Source organism: Thermobia domestica, chromosome 10 (genome assembly GCF_964235325.1).
Source record: "Thermobia domestica chromosome 10, izTheDome1.hap1.1, whole genome shotgun sequence".
NCBI lineage: Eukaryota > Metazoa > Arthropoda > Insecta > Zygentoma > Lepismatidae > Thermobia > Thermobia domestica.
The window spans coordinates 87699937-87725551 of record NC_137463.1 but is presented as its reverse complement, the minus strand read 5'-3'; the positions used below and the strand labels follow the sequence as shown (position 1 = coordinate 87725551).

The window sequence follows — 25615 nt, the reverse complement described above, 5'->3', positions numbered from 1 at the left end:
AACTACAGTTGGCCTAGAGAAGCATGATTCTGATTAGAGATTCTTTTGGTTTTTTTTTTTTTCATTTATTCTTAAAATGTCAGCGTGTCGACATCTTTCAGCACTCAGAAACTGGATCACAACTTTCTGATCGCTTTCTTGAAGATTTTTGATTGTAAATTCGTGTTTTACATTTTTTTACTGGAAATAATAATAATAATAAAAATAATGGAAGTAATACATTAATTAACATTGATACAATGTAACACCACATGAATTGACCGATGTCTCGCTATACTTGATAAATGTATCAACTGATTATGTCTCATACATACTACATATGTAAACTTAAAAAGTACGCTTTCAAACTTAAATTAAGCGCAGAAACCACCAGCAAAACTTATTTTGAAATACTAGACGAATTTTCATGAAAGTTATCTACCCTAAAGCTATCTACTGTATACGATACAGTAAAGAATGTATTGCCTTAAGGCCTTATAATTATGGATAACTTATAGGATAAGTAGCTTTTGTGAATATTGAATATGCATCTTATTAAATCAAATAACAACACGCGAATAAAGAAAAATCACATATGAAATATGATTTACTTCACATAATTTATTTAGTTCTGTAGCAATTTTTTTTTCAAATAACTTGTTAATTAACGTTTACAATAACTCAATTTAAAAATAATACCATTTTCATTTCAAAAGACTAAACATATTACTGGACTTGAACGTAATTGAATATATGTATATAATGTACACATGTATATACACGTTACGTTGATTGTCCAAAATTCTCAATTAAACAATATAAATATTACACGTAATTTCTTTTAGAGAAAGGAAAAATAATAAAGCAACAAAGTATTTTATACTATGACCATAATTTTCTCCCTATACGTGATAATAACAAGGACAACACTATTATTAACTCAGTATCACTCTTAATAACAACTCTGGCATCCCACCAACAACGTGAAAAGAAATTGAATCCTCTCTTGGAAGAAATAGTTTATATTTAAAAATAATAATAATAATAATAAAAGTGATTTAGTAACGAATACTATTTCTTTATAATCGTATATAAATAAAAATAACTAAGAAACAAAAGTTCAGGGGAAAAAATCACAATTATATTGTGATTTCTCAATATAATACAGGAGTAATACACGGAAAACATTTATTTCCAAAATATTACCCTGTTATATCATTACGTAATGGTAGAGTGATAAAATATATAAACCTAGCAGGTAGAGACAGACTCGTATTGTGACCTTTTTACCTACCGCAGTAATCCCTATGGGCTTCTTGAACAGTTATATACACTCTTTTATGTGCACTAATATAAAAAAACAGAAATGATATTAGTTTTTTTTTTTTTTTTTTTTTTGAGGAAAAATATAAAACTTTACCCGGTGTTTATTACATAACTTTCATCAAGTATCTTACAACAAGCAAAATATATTAAAATCAATACGTAAATTCAGAATTAAGGAGCAGATTTATATTTCTTCTCAACAAAATACGTTCAACAACCCGACTTAGTTACTGCTTCCTACTTTTCTTCAAATTACGTTTTCAGCGAAGAGAACAAAGTTCCTGTGAAGAACAAAATACTAAATTTCCATGGTACTCATTGGCACGTGATTGTAATTGCTGAATTTCGATTAAGAATTGAATCTGAGAATGTATTAAGCATCCCACTTTTAACAATTCCACCTACGTATCATTATCAGTTTGGCACATTCCATTACTATATAGACGTGTACAGATACGCGATACATTGTAAAACTAACATATAATAAATGGAACGTACATGCATTCATGAATTCTTAATACAAAATTTTATTTTTTTATAACTATACTTTAACCAGTGCTAAAATAATAATAATAATAAACTACTTATTATGACCAGAATCTTTAGTTATAATTATTAAATGTCCAATTACATTCAACTTTTAATTTCCCCTAAAACCAGTTTTTTATTTACTTACACTACATTTTAACGACACAATTTGTGTCTTTCCTTATTTTAATTTTAAAAAATTGATCTATTTATAAAATAAATCTGTCATGGCCCACTGTTTAGAATTTTGCAGACTATAAGTTTTACTAGCGTTTATTACTTAGAAATATTTTTTTTTTAAAAAAAAAAACTTCAAATAGTAATTGTATATATATATATATATAATATTATATATTAATAATTTTATCTATTATTAATACTCTGTACAGTCAATTAACATACTTTCTGCAAATACTACACATGACTGTATATCGTAGACATCAAATTCGAATATACACACACTATATAAAAAAATATCCAACGTTACAACATAAGAGTATAAATAGCAATGCCACCTTGAAAAAGGTGAAAAAGCAATTGAGCTGTCACAAACATATCAATAAGCACTAACAAAATTTAAGGCATTGCTGATTCTACTGATATATTTTGTTAGTTCTTCCCACAAATAACATAAAATATTCGTGATACATAAAATATTCTTTAAAAATCTTTACGTGTATTATTATTATTTACAACTCAGATTTTTTTCAACTTGAATATAATTCTTCACAAAGAAAGAAAAACAAAATAACTCTACTCATTTTTTACATCAATAATAGCAATTGCTATAATTCTGAAATAACATGCTAGTCACAGGAACACTTCATTTTCCCTAACCGCACTTTTTCTTTCTTTTTTTTTTTCTTTTGAAGTGCTCTCTTAATTGCAATGATACCGACAAGTGGTGAACAACTTTAAAACTTGAATAACATCGAGCCAATCCATATCTAATTGGCTTGAATTGTCGGCTTCCCTTGCTGTTGTTGTTGCTGCTCCTCGTTCTTTTTCCTAAAATGCTGAATTATTCCTTGAACTATTGTCTCTGTATCAAGCTCCGAAGTATGAGTTAAATAACAAAAATCATTCTTTTTCTTCAATTCCATCTGATATCGCAGCTCTTGCAAGAACCTGTCTTCACCTAGAACATTATATTTATAGACTATCGTTGGATAATCGTATCCAATAGTTAACAGGTCCCATTTTATACCTCCAGCCACCTTCCAATTGCTTATGTGTGAAACTAAAGGCTTCATTAACTTACTTTTCTCAATAAGTCGACGCTTCCATTCAACATAATACACCATTACGCGCGGTGTATAGCAGTAACGTTGCACCTGTGGGATGTTCAACGACAACGGGTACCCAAATGACTTTTCCAGTAGATGATACACAGCCTCCGCGTCGCTGACGGCATTATGTTGCTCCGAACGTGGGCCAACTATTGCCGTGTACAGCGACTGGAGTGACAGAACCTGAAAATGATTCCTGTATTCCATGGAAAAAGGACCAAAAGAATCGCCAAAGCCTTTCACTATCAGAAAGAATTTCTGATCCAGTTTGTGACGCTGTAGTGCCTGTAACAGAACAGGAACATCTAGTTTGATGGTACTATGACTAATCATAACAACACCATCGTGAAAACCTCGAACCATTGTAAGCCATTCCATAAACCTAATCAAAGCTGTCCTCTCATCAGTTGCATCAAGCAGCTGTCTTGAAACAGTATCAATAAGGGCACGCTTTCCTTCGTGTATCACCACCTGCAAATGTATTTTACTGGCCGCTTCTGGGTTGATGAATTTGACAGGTAACACATACTGATTAAAGATGGCGAAACCAGGGCAGTATGCACCTATTTGGCACATAAGATCATCAAACTGTCTATCTGTTGTTTCTAGGTCCCAAGTGACTATGACATAATTTCCTACTGGCACAGTTTCTTCGGGTGGTGGAAACATGAAGTCGGACATTTTTCTACAACAAAAATAAAAAGGATCTGCTTAGGAATAGTAAAAATTAATATCATTCAGTGTTCAATGGTACCTGACAAAATAAAGTTAGTACATATATAAAGTACAAAGATTTGTTTAAACAAAACTTACCTTTAAATAATAATTGTTTAAAGAATCGTAACCTTTCAACCACAATTCATGGGTCTTCTAACTGATCATTTACTAGAAAGTTAATAAGTGATCGTTTACTACAAAGTTAACTTCGAAACTGTGTTTAATTGGGTAAATTATTGTAGAGAAGTATGTTAGGAGTTGTTATTATACATTCAAGAGGCCTTATTGGGGTTTACTGGTTGAAACAGATGAGGCATAGCGCTGAATTCTATACTTAAAAAAAAAAAAAAAAAAAAAAAAAAATTACTGACGTTGTTCATACTTCTATGTAGATCACTAGTGTATCAAAGATCAATATTTCGGATGCGCTCTTCGAGCATATAAACATTGGCAGAACACAAAATTAACTATATGCTTGAAAATTCGAAGTTCGAGTCAACATCAATAGATATTTCTAAAAATCGGCAATACACTAAATTTCATTATTCCCACTGTCACTGCTGCGATTAAGCATGCGACAAAATTGTTGCAAAGTACGATTTGAGCCTGCTTTTGCTCCTCAAGACGGATACTCGATGAATGCCTCCGAAATATTGATCTTTGAAACAGTAGTAGTCTTCATAGAAATATTAGCAAAGCTCCTTATGTTCTATAAATACAAGTGTAAGTGTAATTTAATTTGCTGTTTCTATTTATATTAAGAACATTTTTTAAATATTTATTTTAGTAGCTTCATTATCGTGCTTTACTTCACTTGTTTCTCTTACAGTATTTGGTTTTCTTTCTTTTTCTTACCTTCATCACTGAAGCAATCGCATGCTTTTTACGAATCTGCAAATACGGTGTAGTTTTTACTATTATTATTTAAGCACTGTAAATTTCGAGATCTCATTAATTTAGGATAATATTAAGAAAGGGAGTTGCCATGTTCCAAAATTAATGAGAACTTCAGAGAGGCAATGTTAAAAATAATTACAGTAGAGATCTATCATTATTTCTAACCAATTCAACTCCTGAGGAACTGCTTCTTCGGAACACTTAAGGAATTGTTCCGAAATATCAGTTCCTTAGGAATCAATTCATTGAATGATTGTCTAAAGCAGTCTCTCCGACATACATTACTTATTACTCTGTTTATCTTGGAACTTATTCGCACTGAAGCACGGTTTTCCTATATTGTTGAAGTTAACTTTACCTCTGAATATTGGACACGAACTACGCATGTGATCTTTTAAATTTAGTAGAAATCGTTTCAGAATATCTTTATTGTTGTTGTTATATTTCAAAAGGTTAAAGGGAGAAAACTTGTCACTGAAAGTCACTTTTCCAAAAATACAGGAGGTGGTGATACTGTATGTTGCTTCTTGTGGCTTTTGTCGGCAAGTGTATTAATAAGTCAGCTGAAATTACACTGCAAGATATTTGATATGCTAGTCCAAATGGATTTATAGGATTAATGATTTTTATTGCATCACGTTTTCCGGTCATACTGCAAAGTGTAAAACAGACGAACGAAATAACTATCACATTTGGCGTTAAAAACCCATAAGCAGATGGTACACGAGGTCCGTCAACTCTATTTCTCCTTTCCTTTTCTAAGGTCGCGTCATAACTGCTCTTCTTTGAAAACCAAAGATGCAATAAAAATGAGACGGTCACCATGGAGCAGGACAGCTTTCATCCACGGTTCTTGTCATGTATCCTTATTTGATTTATATATATATATATATATATATATATATATAGTGAAGTGAGTTATTGCTATTTCTGAATATTGAGACAAATATATTTAATTATTTAGTTATAGTGCTTGTACTAGTATGAAGCACGCCGAACCGGCATTGAGTACTTGTCGTAATCATAGTAGAAAGAAGAAGGGTTCCAAAATTATTTCCCATGTACTTCCTTCTCATCTTCCACTGCCAGAAGTTCGGCAAAATAAATCCAGCTGGACAGGTTCATTTAAATTCGTACCAAGCCAAAATAATTAATTTACAAAGTCAAAGGAACAGGAATACAAATACAAAATTTCTTAGCCCAATTCTAAAACTGGTATCTTGGTCATCTCAATACTTATATTAAGAACCGGGTAGACACCGAGTCACAAGTAGCAAGAAAAAATAAGATAGACTATAGAAGATATCATTTCTGTATTAACGCAACGCAACGCGGCATTTGAGGTTACAGATTTGATTTCTTCTATCCAGTGTATCAACTTCGACATTGAGTGCAAATTTACCATTTCTTCTGGTATTCTTACTCTAGTGTTGAAGCTTTTGATAAAACAATGACGCTACTCACAAGGATGTGGAGAAATGTTTAGTCTTAGGTTTGATGAAATTAAGACTAATGGGTTGCGTATTGAACTTTAGCACTAAGGCTATATGAGACGTGAACCTTTAGCTTAAAGTCAATTAGAATTACCGTAATGCGTTCAAATTTCAAGGCTCTCCCATCGGGAAACGAACCCGGACCCCGTGCAATACCCAGAGGATTATTGAGACTTGGGACCACATATTTACAGTGCAGCCCACTTATAACGAATTTCAAGGGACCAACACAATGAGTTTTTTATATCCGAACTTCGTTACACACAAATTTATGTATTTTTTCCGAATTATGGAGAAAAAAAAAAAGGATTAGATAACAAGCAGATATGTTTAAAAAAGATTATACAGAAGTATAGCGTTACATCTGAAGATAATTTTATTAATTGGATTGTTATTTAGTCTATCGTACATATCGCAGTTCTTCCTACCTGTTCAAGCACGCTTGAAGAAGTCTGTAATTTTCTTCTGAACCTTATCTGCTGCCGCCATTCGTTGCAACGCCGCTTCCATTTCCTCAAATGCCCTAAATTTATTGTCCGGCACCGTGTTGCTGTGTTCGAAAAAATAACGTTGCAAGTTCTTCAAACTTTGGATCGCTTGTTTAGACTTCACGAGTTGTTTCACATTTTCTGTCCTTCCCTCAACATCGAAATCTGCTTCAACTTCCTTCGTAGCCTGTCACTCGAGTGGGAGAGGGAGGAGTCATGCCTGGTTTGCACACCGACAACAGCTATGAAAACCAGTTTTACGGTACCTGAGTTATCCACGAGCAGAAGAAAAGAAAACATGATCCCGTTCTGAAAACTTCGTTATAAGTGGTCTTTACGGACAATATTGTTCGTAATATAGGGTCATTTCTTCCATGTTTTAAATACGCGGTGTGACGGAGATTTCATTTATGTTCGTAATATCCTTAATTCGCTATTTGCGAGTTCGTTATAAGTGGCCTGCACTGTATTTCCAGGTGACAATGATTCAAAGTTTGACAGGTACATGGAAGCAGCCAGTGTATTAAGGTCTCGATAAAATTATCAGTAAAAAGTTAGTTTGGAATCATATAAAAAGCTGAGGCCCTAGGATTCAAGATAGTTGCAATTATTTCGATTTAGGTGGTGGCACTAGGAAGAACATTCGTATGCCATGAAACCGGTGACTGGAAAAAAAAAAAAAAAAGTTTTTGCAATTAGAAACCATTTCGTATGCATTGGTTTTAAATCCTAGGATAGAGGTGGCTTCGCGTGGTAATTTCGTATCATCTTCTGGGTGGAGGGAAGTAATAAAACAATGTGAGATTATATTTCGAAGCTTCAACTAAAAAACTGTGAATGGGAAAAAGAACATCACTGAGCGATTGTTTGATGACGAAGACACTTCCAATCAAAGATCCAGTCACACTAAATTTATTCGCCACGGCTGGGACATTCTTTAGAATTTGATTTCTGAATAGAAAAACATGAGAAGTTCGTAGGTGGAATGTCTTTAAGCAAAGGCAATGGATGCGAAGCTATTATTTCAGTGCTTCACAACAGTAAGGTGAGTATGTACTGTGTTAAGTACAGTTTTCATTTGTTTCGAAGTTTTTGAAATTTCGTTTTCTTTGAAAACTGCTGTGCCGCAGCATTGGCTTACTATGCGATATTTGCCCCATTGATGTCATACTACTGATAGGGGAAGTGGATATGCAGGAACAGCCAATTATGAAGGATTCATATGAGCGTATGACCTCTGTAACTTTAATATGAACAAAATGCTGGAATTACGTACCATGCACACATCAACAGGGGGTATTGTTAGACATACACAGTAATACAACGAAATAAACGGTGTTGCCAAGCCAACACAAAATTGTATTTTTTTTTTCCAAATGGCACTACGTTAGGCTATGACACATCTCAAATCTACATACTAAATGAGAACTTAAAATAGAACGTTTATTATACAGTGCTGCAAACTGAGTACGCTATAGTATCACAAACGTTGAAAAACAAATCAAAGTGTGGACGCTTCTGCAACAGTAATGACGCAATTAACACAGACAGGTGAATGCATAGTCAAACTACGTTAGTGTCAAATACTACGGTCATCGTATGATATATTTTAAACAAGGAGAAAAAATATTATAAGAAATTTATAAATTGACTTTCTTCAAAAAAAAAAAAAAAAAAAAAAATATATTTTAAAAATGTGGTTAGATCAAGTATCAAACTAAATTACGTACATGGCTTTAAATAGACGATCATAATGCCATTTACAGCAATTTGATACCTGAAACCGTTCCTCGGATATCAGAAAAATTGTAAAATTTGATATATTGCTTAAAATGGCGCATTTGTGAATATTTTTAAAAATAATTTGCTATTTACTTTGTTTCTTTAAATTACATCAATATTGTTTGGTAAGTATAATTAGAACTTCTAGGAATTACATAATTTTGAGCAGTGTTGCAAACTTAGTCTTAACCATATCTCCAGAACGGTTCGATGATGTACTTATCTAAGCAGTTTTCAAAAGAAAGGCTTTTGAAGAAAGTAAAATTTTCGATCCCTTGTAACTTTGTTTGTATTCGTTTAAAATCCGTCATATCATGATCATAGGATTATACACTAAAATACTTTGGATGCGCACTGTGTCATTTACGTTATTGGTGCTATAGAGACCACCAAAATTTGGATGTTTATGATTATTCAACATCCTTAGTTTGGAACACTGCATGACAAATGAAGTCTTGTATGTTTTCGTTTGACATGTACATTTGAAATATATAATATAACCTGACGTACTGTTATTTGAAAAAAATACAACTTTATGTTGGGCTGGGAACACTGTTACCTTTGTAGTATCATACACAATGTCCCCCTACCCATATCTGTATGGTACAAAATAGCAGATAAACGGTCCATCCCGTGTATATATATGTATGCCTATACATCGGAACTAAGAAATCTTTTAGTATCTACTTAAGGACGATAAGGCATAAATGTTTCGAATATTTTCTGGGATTCTGACGCTCTTATCTGCATGTATTGTTATAGGTTGAACGTAACATTCGTAAATGTTAGCATGTTAAAATTACAATATTTGAACTAGTGTGTGAATGGCGAAGTATTTTAGATATTAGGATTCAGTGGTATTGGAATTTAAGAGCCTTCTTCAGCACCAAGGCTACATGAGACATGGAGCTACACACAGGGTGTCTACTAAAATTCCAAAATGAAATTTCGTGACTTTTTCGTGACCGTTACTTTACCACCAAACCATTAAATTTAGTAACATTCTCAAGAGCGAATTTGAGTGCCACTTGGGCCGAATTTTCATGCACGCGATAGAAGCGTGCTCTGCTTGCGATTTGGTAGTGTCTAAAGCCAACCATAGACATTTTTAGTGGTGAATTTTGACGTTTTATAGAACAAAATTTTCCAGTCTGTACTTATATTTGTACAGATAAAAAAATATAATAATAATAAAATCGTGACCCAAAAGCTAAATTTCGCGACTTTTTCTTGACTTTCATGACCGTTTTCTGATTTCATGACTTTGGTGACCGATAGACACCCTGCACACATCGACGTGGAACCAGAAACATACGAACTCCCATTAAGAATTGAACCCAGACCTCTCGTGCCGAAGGCATAAGCTAATCATATCATATATCATGTCTTAACATTAGATTTTTTTTTTTTACATATTACTTACGAAAAAAAAACAACACGAAAATAATAATTCGTTACTGTATTAAAAATGTGTATGTTTTATTTGGTTCAAAATACACTTAGTTTCTGCGAATTGGCCATCTATCTAAGCTAGTGACTTTTCGATGGAGGACAACGTAGACAGCATTCACTGTATAACTGATCTTACAGTGCCACTGTAAACGGTATGTAGTTATGTTACTTGGTTAACAAAAATGTGCCAGACGATTTCTCTACCGTATTTCGTTACTGTTGCAATATTTGTTCAAGCTGCCTATAATGGTATACCAAGATTCAAATTACTCTGAAGACATGTTATTTCGAATTATCAGTGAAAGTGACATACAGACTACGCACTTATTTAATCTTTTCGATATTTCAAGAGCTGCGCTCGGACACTTTTCGTCAGGGTCACAAGGCTTGCTCAAGTGCTATCTTTTTTTTCTTTCTTTTACGTAAGGTTTATCTCAAATCGTTTACGTAAGATTTATATAAAGCTTAACATTTTTATATCAAGAGTGATATAATAATGAGTGCTACGAAATATAGTTTTGACGATACTAGCAGTTGTAAATTATTTTAATATAGTTATTACAAACTTTACGGAGGTAATGATTTTTACTATTTAGTTTTTTGAACATGATACCCGCAATCATGTCTTTATCAATAAAACGAGTTTTCACAATATAACTGAAACCATAATAAGTGATTGAAACAGGTACATTATTATATTTGAAGCTACTATATTTCTCATAAACTATTGATCAAGGTAAGTCTATATATATGTATATATTGTTTTCAGTACATTATACGCTTCCCCATACCGGCAATGTATTTATGTAAATGATAGGATGACATGGAGCAATTATGGCAAGTACACGTAATTCTATATATATCACAGTTGAAGTTAAAGTTTACGTGTACTTCCCATAATTGCCCCACGTCATCCTATTATTTACATAAACACACATTGTTGTTTCAACCCAATCACATCTCATGGCTTCTGTGATATAGTGAAATACATTGCCGGTATGGGGAAGCCTGTAATATTCTGAAAACAAAATAAATAACTTATATAGTTTTAATTTTGACAAATACTATAATAAGTCTTATATTATTTACATGAATTTAGAAGAAAAATCTCCAACTCCTGTAAGAGAAATCTGAGATTTGTATTTTGAACTTCCAACTGCAAGAGTTGCCCCAACCTTGGACGAATTATAGCAAAGTGACTTACAATTCTCTTTTTCTACACAAATACTAACAACTCAACTATCAAAACTTACAAATAAACTTTAAAATTCGTAGATCTCATTTAATTCAAAACCTTTATTGTCTGTGTATATTTTGGAAAATGTAAGTAGCCTATATTGTCAGCTACATTAAGAGACTTGCTAAAGGCACAACACAACTAGCGACTTCTCCAAATCAAAAGTTGAATCCGAGTCTATTGAGAAAAGTTCATCTTCATACCTAGAAACCATCTTACTGCCTTCTATTATAAGTGATTCATGTCCATGTAGGATAGCTGGGCGAAAAAAAAAAAAAAAATCCATACTTCACTACATCACCATCACAAAAGAAGTTCTTCAACTGTAATGAAGGTATCTGTGTCACAGTCGTTTACAAAGACAACCAAACTCAGCAGATCTTAAACAGATAAGCATTATTGTGATATATCTTGTTCTTCAAATTTTACAATCTTTCTAAAAGAGAACGCTGCGATAATTGCAGCATTGAATAACAAAAGGGGTCAATTATAGCACTCCTGGTAAATTATATCATTTATTGTAATAACTAATGTGATTATGTTTTTATAGTGCTTTGGAACATGATAAAACCAGTTATATTACTAAAAACAATTAAAAAAAAAAAAGAAGAGTAGCTTAAAAATTAACATCAGACAAGGTGTTAAGAAATCCCTGTGCGGCCGATGGAAGTATTTTTTATTGTTTATAACAGCTACTAAAATCAGCTTTTTAAACAATTATAACAATTATACTTACCTTGTATAGGTGTTATGCTAAATAACACACATTATACTAAATTGAGCTATAGAACTGAAATACACAGAAATACAGGACCTTGCCATAACTGCCCCGTACCACATCACCCTAATAATAATAATAATAATAATAATAATAATAATAATAATAATAATAATAATAATAATAATAATAATAATAATAATAATAATAATAATAAACCCGCTGACAATGGGTGAATTCTCATTGCAAATGTGGCCATTAATAAATATTTAGAAGCATTTTCATGTTTAAGTCAATATCCTGGTCAGTGTTTAAAACCTACATTCTTAGTTTTGTAATACGGTTGACAGTGATTTTCTGATGGAGAACTGACAGAATTAAAAGGCACATTTTTTGACAAACATGTATCTTAGGGGTTGGGAAACAAACTATAAAGATTTGTTTAAGTTCGATTGGGGATTACTGCTTGTACACAAAATACAGATGGATTTTTAATATGTTGAATGGAATGTTTGGTGCTTCAAACATAACACAAACCGGACCAACGGTGGAAAGTTTTCAAATCCATGCCACTTATTCCCCCCTGACTGTTACATCATACCTGGTATCCTCAACACCACGTGGTTAGCCACGTAAGTATTAATAATTATCTAGTGATCTAAATAATGTTCCTTCCAATTGTATTGATTTTTCTTCCAACATTTTGAATGCACTGCTCGGGAATTCTTTCTCAGGGTCCAGGGTTGAAAAGAATCACGATTTTTTTAAAAATAATTTTTGTTGATCTATTTGATTTAAATAAAAAACAATAAAATGTAAATGTTCATTTTTATTATTTTCTTTTTGATAAGTTACGGAGGTTTCCCAGTTTCTTTTAGTTAGAATAAAAAGCAAAATTGGGGGTTTCCCGATAATTATGGTGTCTTTTCTGAAAGGTGCTTCTCATGCGTAGCAATTAGTCAGGAGCATCATTGTTCTCCGAACTTGTAAAAATAGGTGGTCAAATTGATCTTTGGAGTTCAAATTTCAATGACTGGACGAAAGAAAGACAACATATGGTTTTCTTTTATCCGAATTTCAACTGCAAGCGAGAAAGGTTTTCATGCAAAACGCAAGATATGCGGCTCAGAAATGCAAGGTCTTGCGATCCGCCTGAAGAAACATTTAGAAGTGTGTAAAGCAGAAAAACCAGTGGAAGATTCTGGGGGTAACGAGTGATATTAAAAACTGGCTAATTTTGTTTCGTATATGTGAAGAACATCAATCGAAAATAGACAAAACGATACAGCCGAAAGTGAAAAATCTAAATATTAAAAGAAATGTGGAACGCATGGTTCAAATTCTCAAGCCGATCTCTGTTGCATTAGACAGAATTCAAAGAAATGAAACAATATCTGACACTGTAGGAATATGGAAGTGTCTTCATGAAGAGTTAACAGACGCACTCCACGACGAGGAAATGGAAAATAAATGTGAAAACAGGTGTAAGGAAGCACTAACGCCTGCCTATTTCTTGGCCTACCTTTCGACCCGAAATAGCGAAAATTCAAATTAACTGCCGAAGAAAACAATTTAACTTCGAAATTTGCAGAAGAAGCTTCTGGTGGTACTTTTATACTGCCCATGGTAATTAAATCTCAAGCAAAGTCGTCTCCTTTCTCTAGTGTGATGCCCACCGACTAAGTTGTACAAGGTGTAACTGCCATTGAATGGTGGAAATTACAAGGAATTATGCTTGACATGGAAGTATGAAGACAATTACGCAGTTGTTTACAGCTTCTGTTTCATTTGCAGTGGCGGCTCGTGCTACTTATACTTAGGAGGGCTGCATAAAATAAAACACCTTACTTAAAAATTAATTCCATACGATGGTCCTTCCTTGTAGTACTTTTCGATAATTCTATCATTGAAGTTAGGGATATTTTCAACCATTTCCTATTCTATTGATAACATGGCAAAGTGCCATTAACCAATTTTCTCCCATTGTATTTCTTAGAAAATTCTTCACTCTTTTAAGGGTAGAAGAGCACAATTCAGGTTTACTTGTAAGGCAGCATTATGAATATTTTCAAAAGTTTTAGCACTTCAGTAAAAGTGAAAGCAAGACAATTGCTTATAATCAGGGTGGAAAAAAATCATGACTTTTTTAAGAAAAAAAAATCATTTTTGATGATTTTTTGGATTTAAATAGATTTTAAATCAAATCTTTCTCCTCGTATAATACAAGTCGCGAACTGAAGAAAAAATATTACGAATTAGTATTAAATGCCAATTATGCCATTTAAGTGAAAGTATTGGGGTTGAATTTTGAATTAATCCCCAATCGTTGTTTCTTAATTTTAAATTAGGGCTTTTTTTGAGGGGGGGGGGGTAATTATAGACTTTCAGTCAAGCATCATCCCTATTTGTCCTAGGATCATGGTTCATACCTCATTCTCTTCAGAATAGAACAGCCTTTAAAACGGAAACATTCACATTTTCCCTATCATGTCCCTGAAGCGGAAAATTTTGAGAAGTCGGAATTTTTTCTGATTTCCTTTTTTTTTTTTTTTTTTTTTAATTTTGATCCCCTCTGGACTCCCTTGTGTTAACGCACATATCTCAAAATCAACTGGGAAATACTAAGGGTGTACTAAATGTGTGTACAAAATTTCAAGCTTCTATGTTGAATAGTAAAGGCGGGAAAAATATTTAACAATGAGCTAAGAACATCCCCACAATACCCCAGATGACCCGGATGTAATACAAAGATTTCCTCAGACATCCCTATTTATCCAAGAATCAAGAATTGTGCATTATTCTCTTCAGAATAAAACAGAGTTTCAAACGGTGCCATTCAAATGTCTCCATCGTGTAGTCTATCTGGGGCTGGAAAATCACGAAAAAAAAAAAAAAAAAAAAAAAGAGATTTTCTGTTAAGAAATATCTCCTTTTTAAATTTTTACCCCTCTGTACCGCCTCTGTTTAAAGGCAAAATTCTGAAACAAATCTGAAAAATACTAAGGGGTGCAGTGAATGAGTGTTCAAAATTTCAAACTTCTAGATGCAAAAGTAAGCCCGCGAAAAATAATATCCCCAAATACCCCAGATTCCCGTATAAAACAGGATCTCAGGTAACAGTTTCCTGAGACATCCCTATTTATCCTACGATCATGGTTCGTACATCATTCTCTTCAAAATAAAACAGCCTTTCAGATGGTACCACTCATATGTCTGCATCTTAGGCGGGAAAATCGCAAAGAAAGCTATTTTTGTTAAAAATATCCATTTTTAAAAAATTTTTTGCTCCTCTGGACCCCCCCCCCCTGTTTTCACGCAGAGATTTGAAATAATCTGAAAAAATACTAAGGGTGCACTAAACGAGTGTGCAGATTTCAGTCTTCTGAGTGCAAAATGTAGGCCCGCCAACAATTAATAAAAATAGGCACAACAAAAAAATCTTTTTTTAAAAAAAAAAAAAATATGACGTCCTCATATTCTATGTCTCGACGTAGAGAGGCGTGAAAGCATATGTAACGTGTTCTACAATGCCTTCAGTCCTAAAAATCGAAGTAAAAAGCTGTATTGGTACTTTTTTAATTAAATAATGAAGATTTTATCCTATCACCTAAAAATAGGTGATATAATTTAAAAGGTTAAGCATTAAGGAAAAAGTACAGCAACGCTTATCAAAGTGACATTTTTCTCCTCAAAAGTTACTGATATTTGGCAGGGGCATATTTTTAAGGAAATTATAACTAGCTTGCGGCATGAAATACATAAATTCTGCCTAAAGTTATAAAATCATTAAAAAAAAAAAAAAAAAAAAAAAAAAAATCGGAGGGGACAGGACGCCCTATTCTAAATATGCCCTATTATCTGGGAACAAATTTATAGACGCGCACACAAAAGAATCTTCGTCTTAAATGTCGATGGTGATTTCCCCGTTGGAATAGTTAACGATTTACAATATAAACCCTATGTTACGAAGAGAAGAAAACAGGATTACCCTGTTACCCGTTCAAAACGTGATTTTCCCTAATCATCCTCTGCATGACATTTGTTTTCATACTATGCTGTACATACTGTACATTTGAGTCTCATTGTATTATGATTATCATCTTCCATAATCGAAATAACAGAACAGAAACGGGACTTTACTTATTTTCACCTTAAATTATTTCGGAATTTGATTTAAATCAACGATTTTTATTAAAAAAATCAAGTGATTTAAATCAGACTGATTTAAATCAATCCACCCTGCTTATAATACACTAGAGGAATTTCACAGCACCACCAAGTTTGCTGATCTCTTCTCTTGCACAAACTACACTGAGTTAAGCATGAAGTTCATCTTTATCAAAAACAGGAAAGAGTTCTGTACATTTATTGAAGATTTTTTCGGGAAAGGAAGCACTAAATTGATCAAAATTAGATTTCTGCAGGAAAGAAGACATAGATAAGTGGTCTGTAAAATGGAAGCACAGGTTTACTTGCTTTAAAATAACGTCACACTTGTTTGCCTGCGGCTGCTCTTAACTGTGTATTTGAAACAATTCTTCTTTTGTTTTCTTTTACGTTTCGGTTTTAAGTTGTCCTACTGATTCCCTGATTTTATTAATTTCAGTAGTGAAGGCAGACAAATATGTCTGAACTTTTGCTGCATCTGCATGATGACTATGTAGTTGGTTATATAGAATATCTAGATGTTGCGTAACTAAGTCAAACAAATTAGCCAGAAACAAAGTTTTTCATTCAATAAGCATTAGGGTATATCTCTCTCACAACAAAGCAGACGCTTCATTTATTGTTGTAGTGCTTGGGGTCTCGGATTCTGACAAAACTTGGAAGCATTCTTTTAGTTCCTCCTGCTTTTCGTACACCACATTAACAGTCCTAGATTTAAAAACTCATCTGGTTGGTCCACCATCACTGGGTATCCGCTTTGCAAAACAGGAATCTAGAACTGCTCTTCTGTTATAAGAGCGAGAAAAATACCGGGATAGCAGAAAGATTAGAAAATAACATTCTGGCTTTAGTGTTTTGTTTGATGGCTCTTTCCACTACAAAACTTAATTGATGAGCAAAACAGTGCACAAAATAATCATTAGGATATACCTCTCTCACTTTGGCCTCGACTCCATTTATAGCCCCACTCACTACAGGTGCGCCATCATAACTTTGGCCAATAAGAATGCTACTCATAAGAACGAAACAGACCACTCTAAAAAAACGCAAAAAAAAAAAAAAAAAAAAAAATCTAATTAAGTACAGTTTTATATTTCATAGATTTTTTCACTTATCTTTTGGGAGCACTGATACAGAAGATAAAAATCACAAGTAGCACCAGATCACTCGCACGACACTACGCAAATACTGAAAGAATTAAAGAATTAAATATAATAATTGCATTTTGAAAGAATTAAATGTAATCTAATATTGCACAGAATAAATCAGCTGCTTACTAGAAACACCCCGCCAGCAGACAAACAAACAAACCCCAAACAACATAAGTATATTCAGCGTTGCTAATCAAAGAAAGAGGGATTATGCCACTCGAAGCTAAAATCAGAAACTAAAGTTTTGTATAGAATTGGCCAGAGGATATTTCAAGCCTGAATATACGAACTCATCGCTGATCAAAGCAGACGAACACGAAATGCGAGGAGCGCGCTTGCGCAAACTGTCAAGCATCCGAAAGGACTGCATGTAAAGCAGTCCACACGTTACCAGTAAAGACATGCTAAAAAGAGGAGGAAGTGGAATCACAGCATCGTAAGAAAGGCCAGGCGAGATTGAACTGACAGTCCCTGGGGGTGAAGTGGAACAACAAATTTGCTTCAAGGAGGTGAAAAATTGAACAAAAAATGCGCGTAAAAAGGGCATAAATATAAAGATTGATTATTAAGTCTCGAATCGGAAATATGGAATTACGTTAGAGGGATGGGAGGAGGGGGCTGCAGTCCTGCAGCCTTCCTCCACGGGCCGCCGCTGTTCATTTGCATAAAAGAATTTTTTCTTCTTTTGGTTTTGTACAAATCTAAGAATACGAAATCGTTTACGCGCTGATAAAGCCTCTTAGTTTTTTTAAAGCAATTTAATTAGTAAAGTATGCTCATGTATAAAAATTTGCATTGCATTGCAGTGAGTATATATCCTTTTTTAAATTTTTGTTTATAAAATTAATTTTTCCACTCTTTTATTTTCATTATATCATAATGAATATCAGTACCGGTATCTTTTTATATAATGTTAATTAGTGTCATTTTACATAATGTCAAAGTGTTCATATTTCTTGTACGTACTTAATTTACCTATAGAAGAGGAATAATCACTAGATGTATTGTATAGGTAAATATTTAATTTTAGCTTGTTACACATCAGTCAGTTATCTTTCGCTTAAAAACTGTAAATGTATTCAAGGCAAACTTGTATATCAACATAAAATATACATATGTTTTGTATGTTATACACACATAAATAAATTATTTCAAGTTATCTACACTGAGTATGACCAAAAAAATACATTATGTAAGATGGTTTAATAGTTAGCAGAAAGAAGTCTAGCATAGGACGTACACACTGCCATAAACGAACAGCTTTTAGTTTCTAATCAAGAATGCCATCTCTTAAAAATACATTTTTCAATGTTCTTAATAATTTTGCTGTTATGGTAGAAAAGTATGTGGTATATATTACCAAACGTGGTATGTACTGAAAATTGTGATTATTGAATTTTAAATTCTTCGATATCATTGACAATGAATTCTACATTGTCAAAATTCTTGGCCCAGGAATTTTATTTTTTATTTTTTTAAGTTTAAACCTGTATCCTAACTTATATAATTTTAAAATATATTAGCTACGAACTAATAAACAGAACAAGAATGAAGAGGTTGGCTAAATGTTAATTTTAGATTCCTCTTATGATATCGTCTGCCAGCTATCTACTTATAAGCAAACAAACGCGACTAGCAATTACAATTCATCACATTATTTAATGATCAATAATATGCCATTCCAAATAATACGGTAATCTGATCTCAATAGCTCAGTATGTACCTTACTTGAATCATAAAATACCTTTCATCACTATACATACACTAAACAAATTAATCTATAAAGAACATTCCTTCTTCTGATTATCCTATTAACTGGTATCACTACCGCTCCAAGTACGGATTATGATAAGAATTTTAGATTTAAATTCGATTAGAGTTTCAGAGTGGTCAAGAGTATTGCAAAAATAAATTTGAAAAAAGAAAAATAAATTTAATTTAAATCACTGCTTAAAAAAATCATATGATTTAAATCACTTTGATTTAAATCAAACAACTCTGTCAAGGCCACAAGGCTTAAGTCGTTGTTTGTGTAGAGTCTTCACATTATTCTTCTATCTCAACATTGTCATACCAAAAAATATAAAATACACAGCATATTTATCTATATTTGTTCCAATAATTAGGCATCTTAACACATAATTACATTTTATGTTTCCAAATTTATAGTGTACTAATATTCAATTAAATATAAACCTTGATGTGGGTCACCAAAGATTTCAGAGCTGTAGAGGAAAAACTTACACACTCCGCTATGTTTATGCTTGCACACAATTATCAATTGCATTTTAACTGTTACCACAATTTCACTATGAAACAAATTCTATTTTATGATATTACGCATAAGTCATATTTTTAATAACAAAGCATACTTGTTATCACAAAATTTGTAATGTAGATTGTGTGTATTGATATTTCGACTACAGTGCAAGTAACGAAAGCTGATCTCTGACAGATAGTTACACGTATTGTAAACGAAACGAAAGAGAGAGTGGTTTGCCAAACAGTATAGTATTCCTTCACGCTGTTTCTAGGCAAAAAGTCAAGAGTCCCCATTTTTGACATTTCATCTAGACATTTGTTCAACTGTATTTATTTCGAGCACAATTTTGTTCATAATTATACCGGGAAAGGATCGACAGCAAGCACTTTCAATACATGTAAAAATTTTGGCTTTGATGTACCATTTTTAAGAAATAATTTAGTTGGTATGCCATTCAATGGACAATATATTCAACTAGATGAAGAAAAAACATAAAAGATGAACTTGTTCTAGAAAATGTTTCTGTTTCCTGCAACATAATGCATGAAATTGAATTAACTGAGAAACATTCATCTGTTCCTGATCTAATTCAGAAGGATCACATCCTGATTAATGAAAATATAACAGTTCTCATACAGGGGAAAAGTATGAGCTTCTTTTGCAGTCATCAAAGAGTTCGAAGACTACTTGTACAAACCAAAATCACTTAAATCCATGAAATTTGCAAGCTACTCTGAGTGTGCGTTTAAACCTTGTTACGCAGACTACAGAAGTTTAGTTTGTGCAGTAGACAAGAGTTCAGAATATTTTGCCCTAAGAGACAGCTGCTTTCAAAAACAAATAATTTCATTAATCTTCTACTAGCTGACATTCCATTTTGTCTTCTTTATCAAAGGAAGTTTAGTCCAGCCATCATTTACCTTGCCAGATTGTGCAGTTCATGGAAAATACTCAAGTACAGTTAAGATATCATCATTAGATATGTAAATGATATTTCCTCCGCCAACTTCAGGAATAGTTTCCGTCAAATTATTAGCAAACTACCAGAAGCCTTCTTCAAACACACAAAATTGTCTTGAGAGTTTATTATGGATAGTAGTACTTTTAAAGGGGTACTTTTACCTCATGTTTCTATGAGCAGCAAAGGTTTAAGATCACTTTCTATTGCAGTTGGCAGCGAGGCAGTGCTTGAAATTGTAAAATGTAAGTTCTTGAAGTTCCTAATGTCACTCAAGGAATGTCTGACTGACCTGAATACACATGCCCGATGGCAGGACTTTCTTTTTCTTTCTGCGATGAGCTTTTGTAAGTCAAAAATATTCTACAGGAATTTGCAAAAAATTTCTGCAGAATAAACACCTGTGATTGTTAAGAATACGCTTTACGTGACGTAAAAACCAGTTCAAACTATATTTATGCGAGTCGTCTGTGCATTTAAGACATCTACACACAGAAGGCATGTTTTTATACTTTTCTGTTGTCTATTTTTTTTTTTCTCTCTGGCAATTTTTCTGCACAGGCGCGACAAATTTTCTGCGATGACATCGCAGATCGCGGCATGTTCTGCTATGGGGTACAGATGAACCCAAAAATCACTGTAAGAAAGTGATTAAAATAGCAGATTTTTTGTTTAACTTAGATTACATTATATTTCGAAGAAATAATGAAGCTAATGACAAACGTTCTGATTCTTTTGATGTATTGTACAACATGATCATACCAGGGTTGGCTGGTTTAAACCAGCTGGTAAAAAAGTTTAAACCAAAAAAAGAAAGAAAGAAGAAAAAAAAAAGCTTTTAATAATTTGAACTTCGTGATGACGTTTCCACATATCAAACCATCTGCATTAGTTTTATCGCCTTTTCACCTTATAATCAAGGTGTCTCATGTTCAATTCTCTGTCGAACTACAACGCTTCTTTTAAGTATAAACCAAGTAGCGGTTCGGATGTCACTTTAAGCGAAAGTATTCTTGACAACCTCGGTATTACAGAAATATGTTAAGCCTAAACACACGAAACGAAACCAAATTGTACATTTCTGCTTGCCTGAATGCCTGTTTTATAAAGAAGCAAAGGTTCCTTAAATATGTTGATAGACGTTGGCAAAATTTATCGACTTCAACATTAGCTTGGATTGGACTTGGTTTTAATTTTATTGAATGATATCTACTTACTAAATTTGTAATTTAATACCTCAGTTTTAGCGTACTGATTATGATACGCTGACCTTAAAATTTTTCATGCAAAGCAATAACAGGACTCTTGACAATTATATTAGCAAGTATGTTAAGATCAATACAACGTCTTTTTATCAGGAGTCCTTCGTGAGTGAATCGACAGACTCATCGCATTTGTGGGCACTTAGTCCCGGCTTCGAATCCAAATTGAAGACAATTTCTCTCGGACGTAAGCCAGGAAGCGGTTTGGATTCCGCTTTAAGCTTATGTGATCCCTTCTAGCATAACCCTGTTGTTGCATACCAACATCAAGGCGAAACAAACTTATTTCTGTTCATATGTAATATAAATACATAAAGCAAAACACCTGGTTTAAACCCCACCCAAAAAAAAAAAAAAAAAAAAAAAAATAAATAAATAAATAAAAAATAAAAAAAATAAAAAAACGGGTTTTTGGTTTTCAAAAAAAAAAAAAAGTTTTTGCCAACCCTCGATCATACTGACAACAGTTAATAAAAATGAAACTATTTTTTGATTACAAACACGTGCTGCTCTGGATGTTTGAAAAATTAAACTATGCAAGAGCAACAGTAGACAGTAGATTGCAAATATTAATTCAAGCAAGTAGTAACGGACTTTCAACAAAAACACCATTTTAAAATCAAATTGCTGAAGTGGTTACTCAACACCCCAGTGTCTGCAGCAATTTGTGAAAGCTGGGGGTTTCCAATTAGCAATATTATGACTAAGGGCCCTGCAGCCATTGATCGTTTGAAGGATCAGCACAACTAATATGTTGGCTTACATTCAGATAAACGGACCTCCTGCTGGTTGCAAGGGAAACAGGAAGTTTTTGACACTGCTTCATTGTCAAAAATATGGTAGTCAATATCACATGATTTCAAGCCTGTTTCCGATGACAAGTTAATGACTAAAGAGGTGATATCCTAAGTTGTAAGGATACAACGACACTTAAATGATTCATTGCCATATTTTAAGATGAAAAAAAAGTACCTGTAAATGCTTTTTGAGTAAATATATGTTAGGATTTCTTGATTGGTTACTTATTCATTTATTATACAGCCGTATAAGCCCCCTGTATAGTTCTCCGTAAATAAAAAGGCTATAAGTAAAAATATATAAACAATATAAAATTAAGATAAAGAAAAATACAATTATAAAAACTTTTTGTTTAAAAATTTTAGGTTATAATTTTACTATGCTATTATTAAAATGCTTGCGGAAAGTTTGTCGTAAGCTGTCGCAGAGAGCTGACAAACATTGTGCTTTGGGGATAGAAGACAGTGAAAATGTAGAAATGGCTTTCTAGGTATAACGACTCGAACTCGAAATTTTACTTACAAGTCCTAGTTGCGTTGTGCCTTTAGCAAGTCTACTAATGTACCTGATAATGTAGGATATTTACGTTTTCCAAAATATGCAGGACTGTAAATGTTTTAAATAAATTGAGGCCTACGAGTTTTAGTCTATTTGTAAGTTTTCATAGTTACATTGTTCATATTTGTTTCTGCAGAATGAAAAAAAAAAAAATAAAAAAAAATTAAAGAGCCGTTTCTACAGTCTGGCATTTTTCCTTACGAATTCCTTATATATAGAGAGACAGAAAAAAAAATATAAAACCTAATTCTAAATAGCTAAAACAATCTTATGACATGACTGCCCAAGATTTCCTCGGGGATAGAGCAATTCTGGCAGTTCGAAGTTCAAGAAAAAATCTAAAATTTTTCTAAAAAAGGTTGAGAATTTTCTTCTTAGTTCAAGTAGGCTAAATATAGAAGCAAATTATGATATTTATCAAAATTTAAACAGACATAAGCAGTTAAGGTTTACGTTTACCTGACATCCTGACAATTGCCTCACATCCCTCTAAACAGATTAAATAAAAACAATGAAACGCAGACTACTAAACATCACTTCTATCACTCATTAGAGGTAAGATGTGCCCTGCCATTACTCTATATAAAGTCATTTCAAGTAAAAGCATACCTTCAATAAATACCATATCGACCTAATTCATATTATGTTCCATATTCTATTTTCCATACAGATTGAAAATATTTATGGTACGTGCTACGACTACTTAATTACAAAATATCTAATTGTATGGACATTAGCTTTCAATATTACAGTTACCTTTATGTTTCGGTTTGTTTACTTGGCCTATGTTTAGCAGAAGGGGTCCAGCTCTTTTCTCTAAAAATGTTACAATTTCGGTAATTTTTGTTCACATTCGGTTAGTTAGGATAGGTTAGGTTAAGTTAGTTTATTTTATGTTATATTAGTGTAGGAGTCCCGCATAATTTTCCAAAAAATGATAGAATTTCGCTTATTTCGACTAATATTAGGTTAGTTTATGTTAGGTTAGATTTGGTTACGTTATGTTACGTCTAAGTACTTGCATCATTCATTTCTCCTGTAAATTTTGTGTTTTTTACGTGCTTCTGGACCCCTTGTACTAAACATACTCCGTTTATTTTTGTTTTCCAAATTAATTGTTACAAAATGAAAGCAACAAGATACATGTATTCTGCAAGTTTATCGGTTAGTAATTAATTGTGTATTGGATAACGTTCCTTTCACTGCTCCGACTACCGTGGCACGTATACTCAAATCTTTTATAATCGGAGCAGTGAACTGGATCATTAAATAGTATGGGAGGCACAGATGGATTCCATTTCAAATCACTTAAAGTATCTAAAAAAATGAATATAAAATGTTGGAGTATATACAGTCTTCTGTTAAAGGGGTTACAGGTTTTTACATTGGGATATTCTCAATTTATGCCCAACCCTTATTGTCGATAAACGCCAAAGCCAACACTAAAAAGTATAAGCTGACGAAAGTATCAATATTGCTCTAAAGAAATAATACAAAGCCGTAAATTCAGTAAGTATAGTACTTTTACAATAAATTACAATAAGCACTTTCGTCTTGACGAAACCTGCCATTGCATACATTCATTGCTTTACGAAGTGCCGATTCGAATTATCAATACTAACTTAGCATACATGATTTTTGCTTCTTTGTACCTTCAGTGGAATGGTTTGAAAAACTACACGTAACAGGATCATTTATTTTATTGTTTCTACCGTTTCAAGTGCTAATTCACTTGATACTGTACACCTTTCAAACATCCTTTATTTACGTCCAACAGCCCATGTAATGCTCAGGGATTGCCTACTAATCCGATGCTATTGTCTGCTCTCAGTGTCTATAAAATGACGCTTTTGTCTAGTATTCAACTGAGTTTCTTAACCTGAAAATTGTACACTATTTCAGACATGCTATACCACCTACGCAAAGAGCCGCCCATTGTTTTCCAATATATTCAATATTGACTAAGTCTTGAAACATTGAACATTAATACACAATACATGATTCCCTGCTCTTGAAAAGAATCAAATACACAAGTTTCACTATCTTGTAGTGAATTACTTACTTTCTATTGCAGCCTGCTCAAAACGTAAACACTTTCTCTACCCAGCTTCCTTCAGCTGTCATTCCAAGTCACATTATATTCACAGAATACTAACCCCCCAGTGGAATTACTTTCTTCTTCTGTATGTATCACTTGAAAAGCAAGGTCAATTTTCAAGACGCTCAGAGCTCATAGATTCTGTCTTAAAACCTACAGGTTTGCGTCAACGCAACGCAAAATCAGCGCTTGAGTTTGCGATAACATGCATAGCAGTTACACTATATTTTTTTATTACCTGAGTTACCTGGTGCTCCTCAGTTTTTGCGTATACCGGTATGGAATAACGCCCTTTGATAAGTAAAATAAACTATAAATAAACTTTGATTAGTTAAATAGAAACAAATATTATATACTAGCTGAAATACCATTCTTCGCACTGGGAGAAAAGGTTTATTTAAAATAATTGAACCTATTCACTCTTAACGATACACGTATCCAGGGATTTATTTGT

General features: G+C 33.1%; 1 protein-coding gene across 2 annotated transcripts; it reads right to left on the bottom strand.

Moving 5' to 3' along the window:
• Nucleotides 1-40: 40 nt before the first annotated feature.
• Nucleotides 41-25238, bottom strand: LOC145662529 (uncharacterized). 2 transcript variants are annotated; one of them, XM_081728192.1, is made up of 2 exons: nt 25126-25238; nt 41-3807 (listed from the first exon to the last, which is right to left on the bottom strand). In XM_081728192.1, exon 2 carries the CDS (start codon nt 3801-3803, stop codon nt 2781-2783), a length of 1023 nt encoding a protein of 340 aa, XP_081584318.1. In that variant the 5' UTR covers nt 3804-3807; nt 25126-25238; the 3' UTR covers nt 41-2780. The 2 variants fall into 2 exon arrangements, with proteins under 2 accessions (XP_081584318.1, XP_081584319.1); XM_081728193.1 differs by lacking the exon at nt 25126-25238 and adding an exon at nt 20646-20651.
• Between the last annotated feature and the right edge of the window lie 377 nt (nt 25239-25615).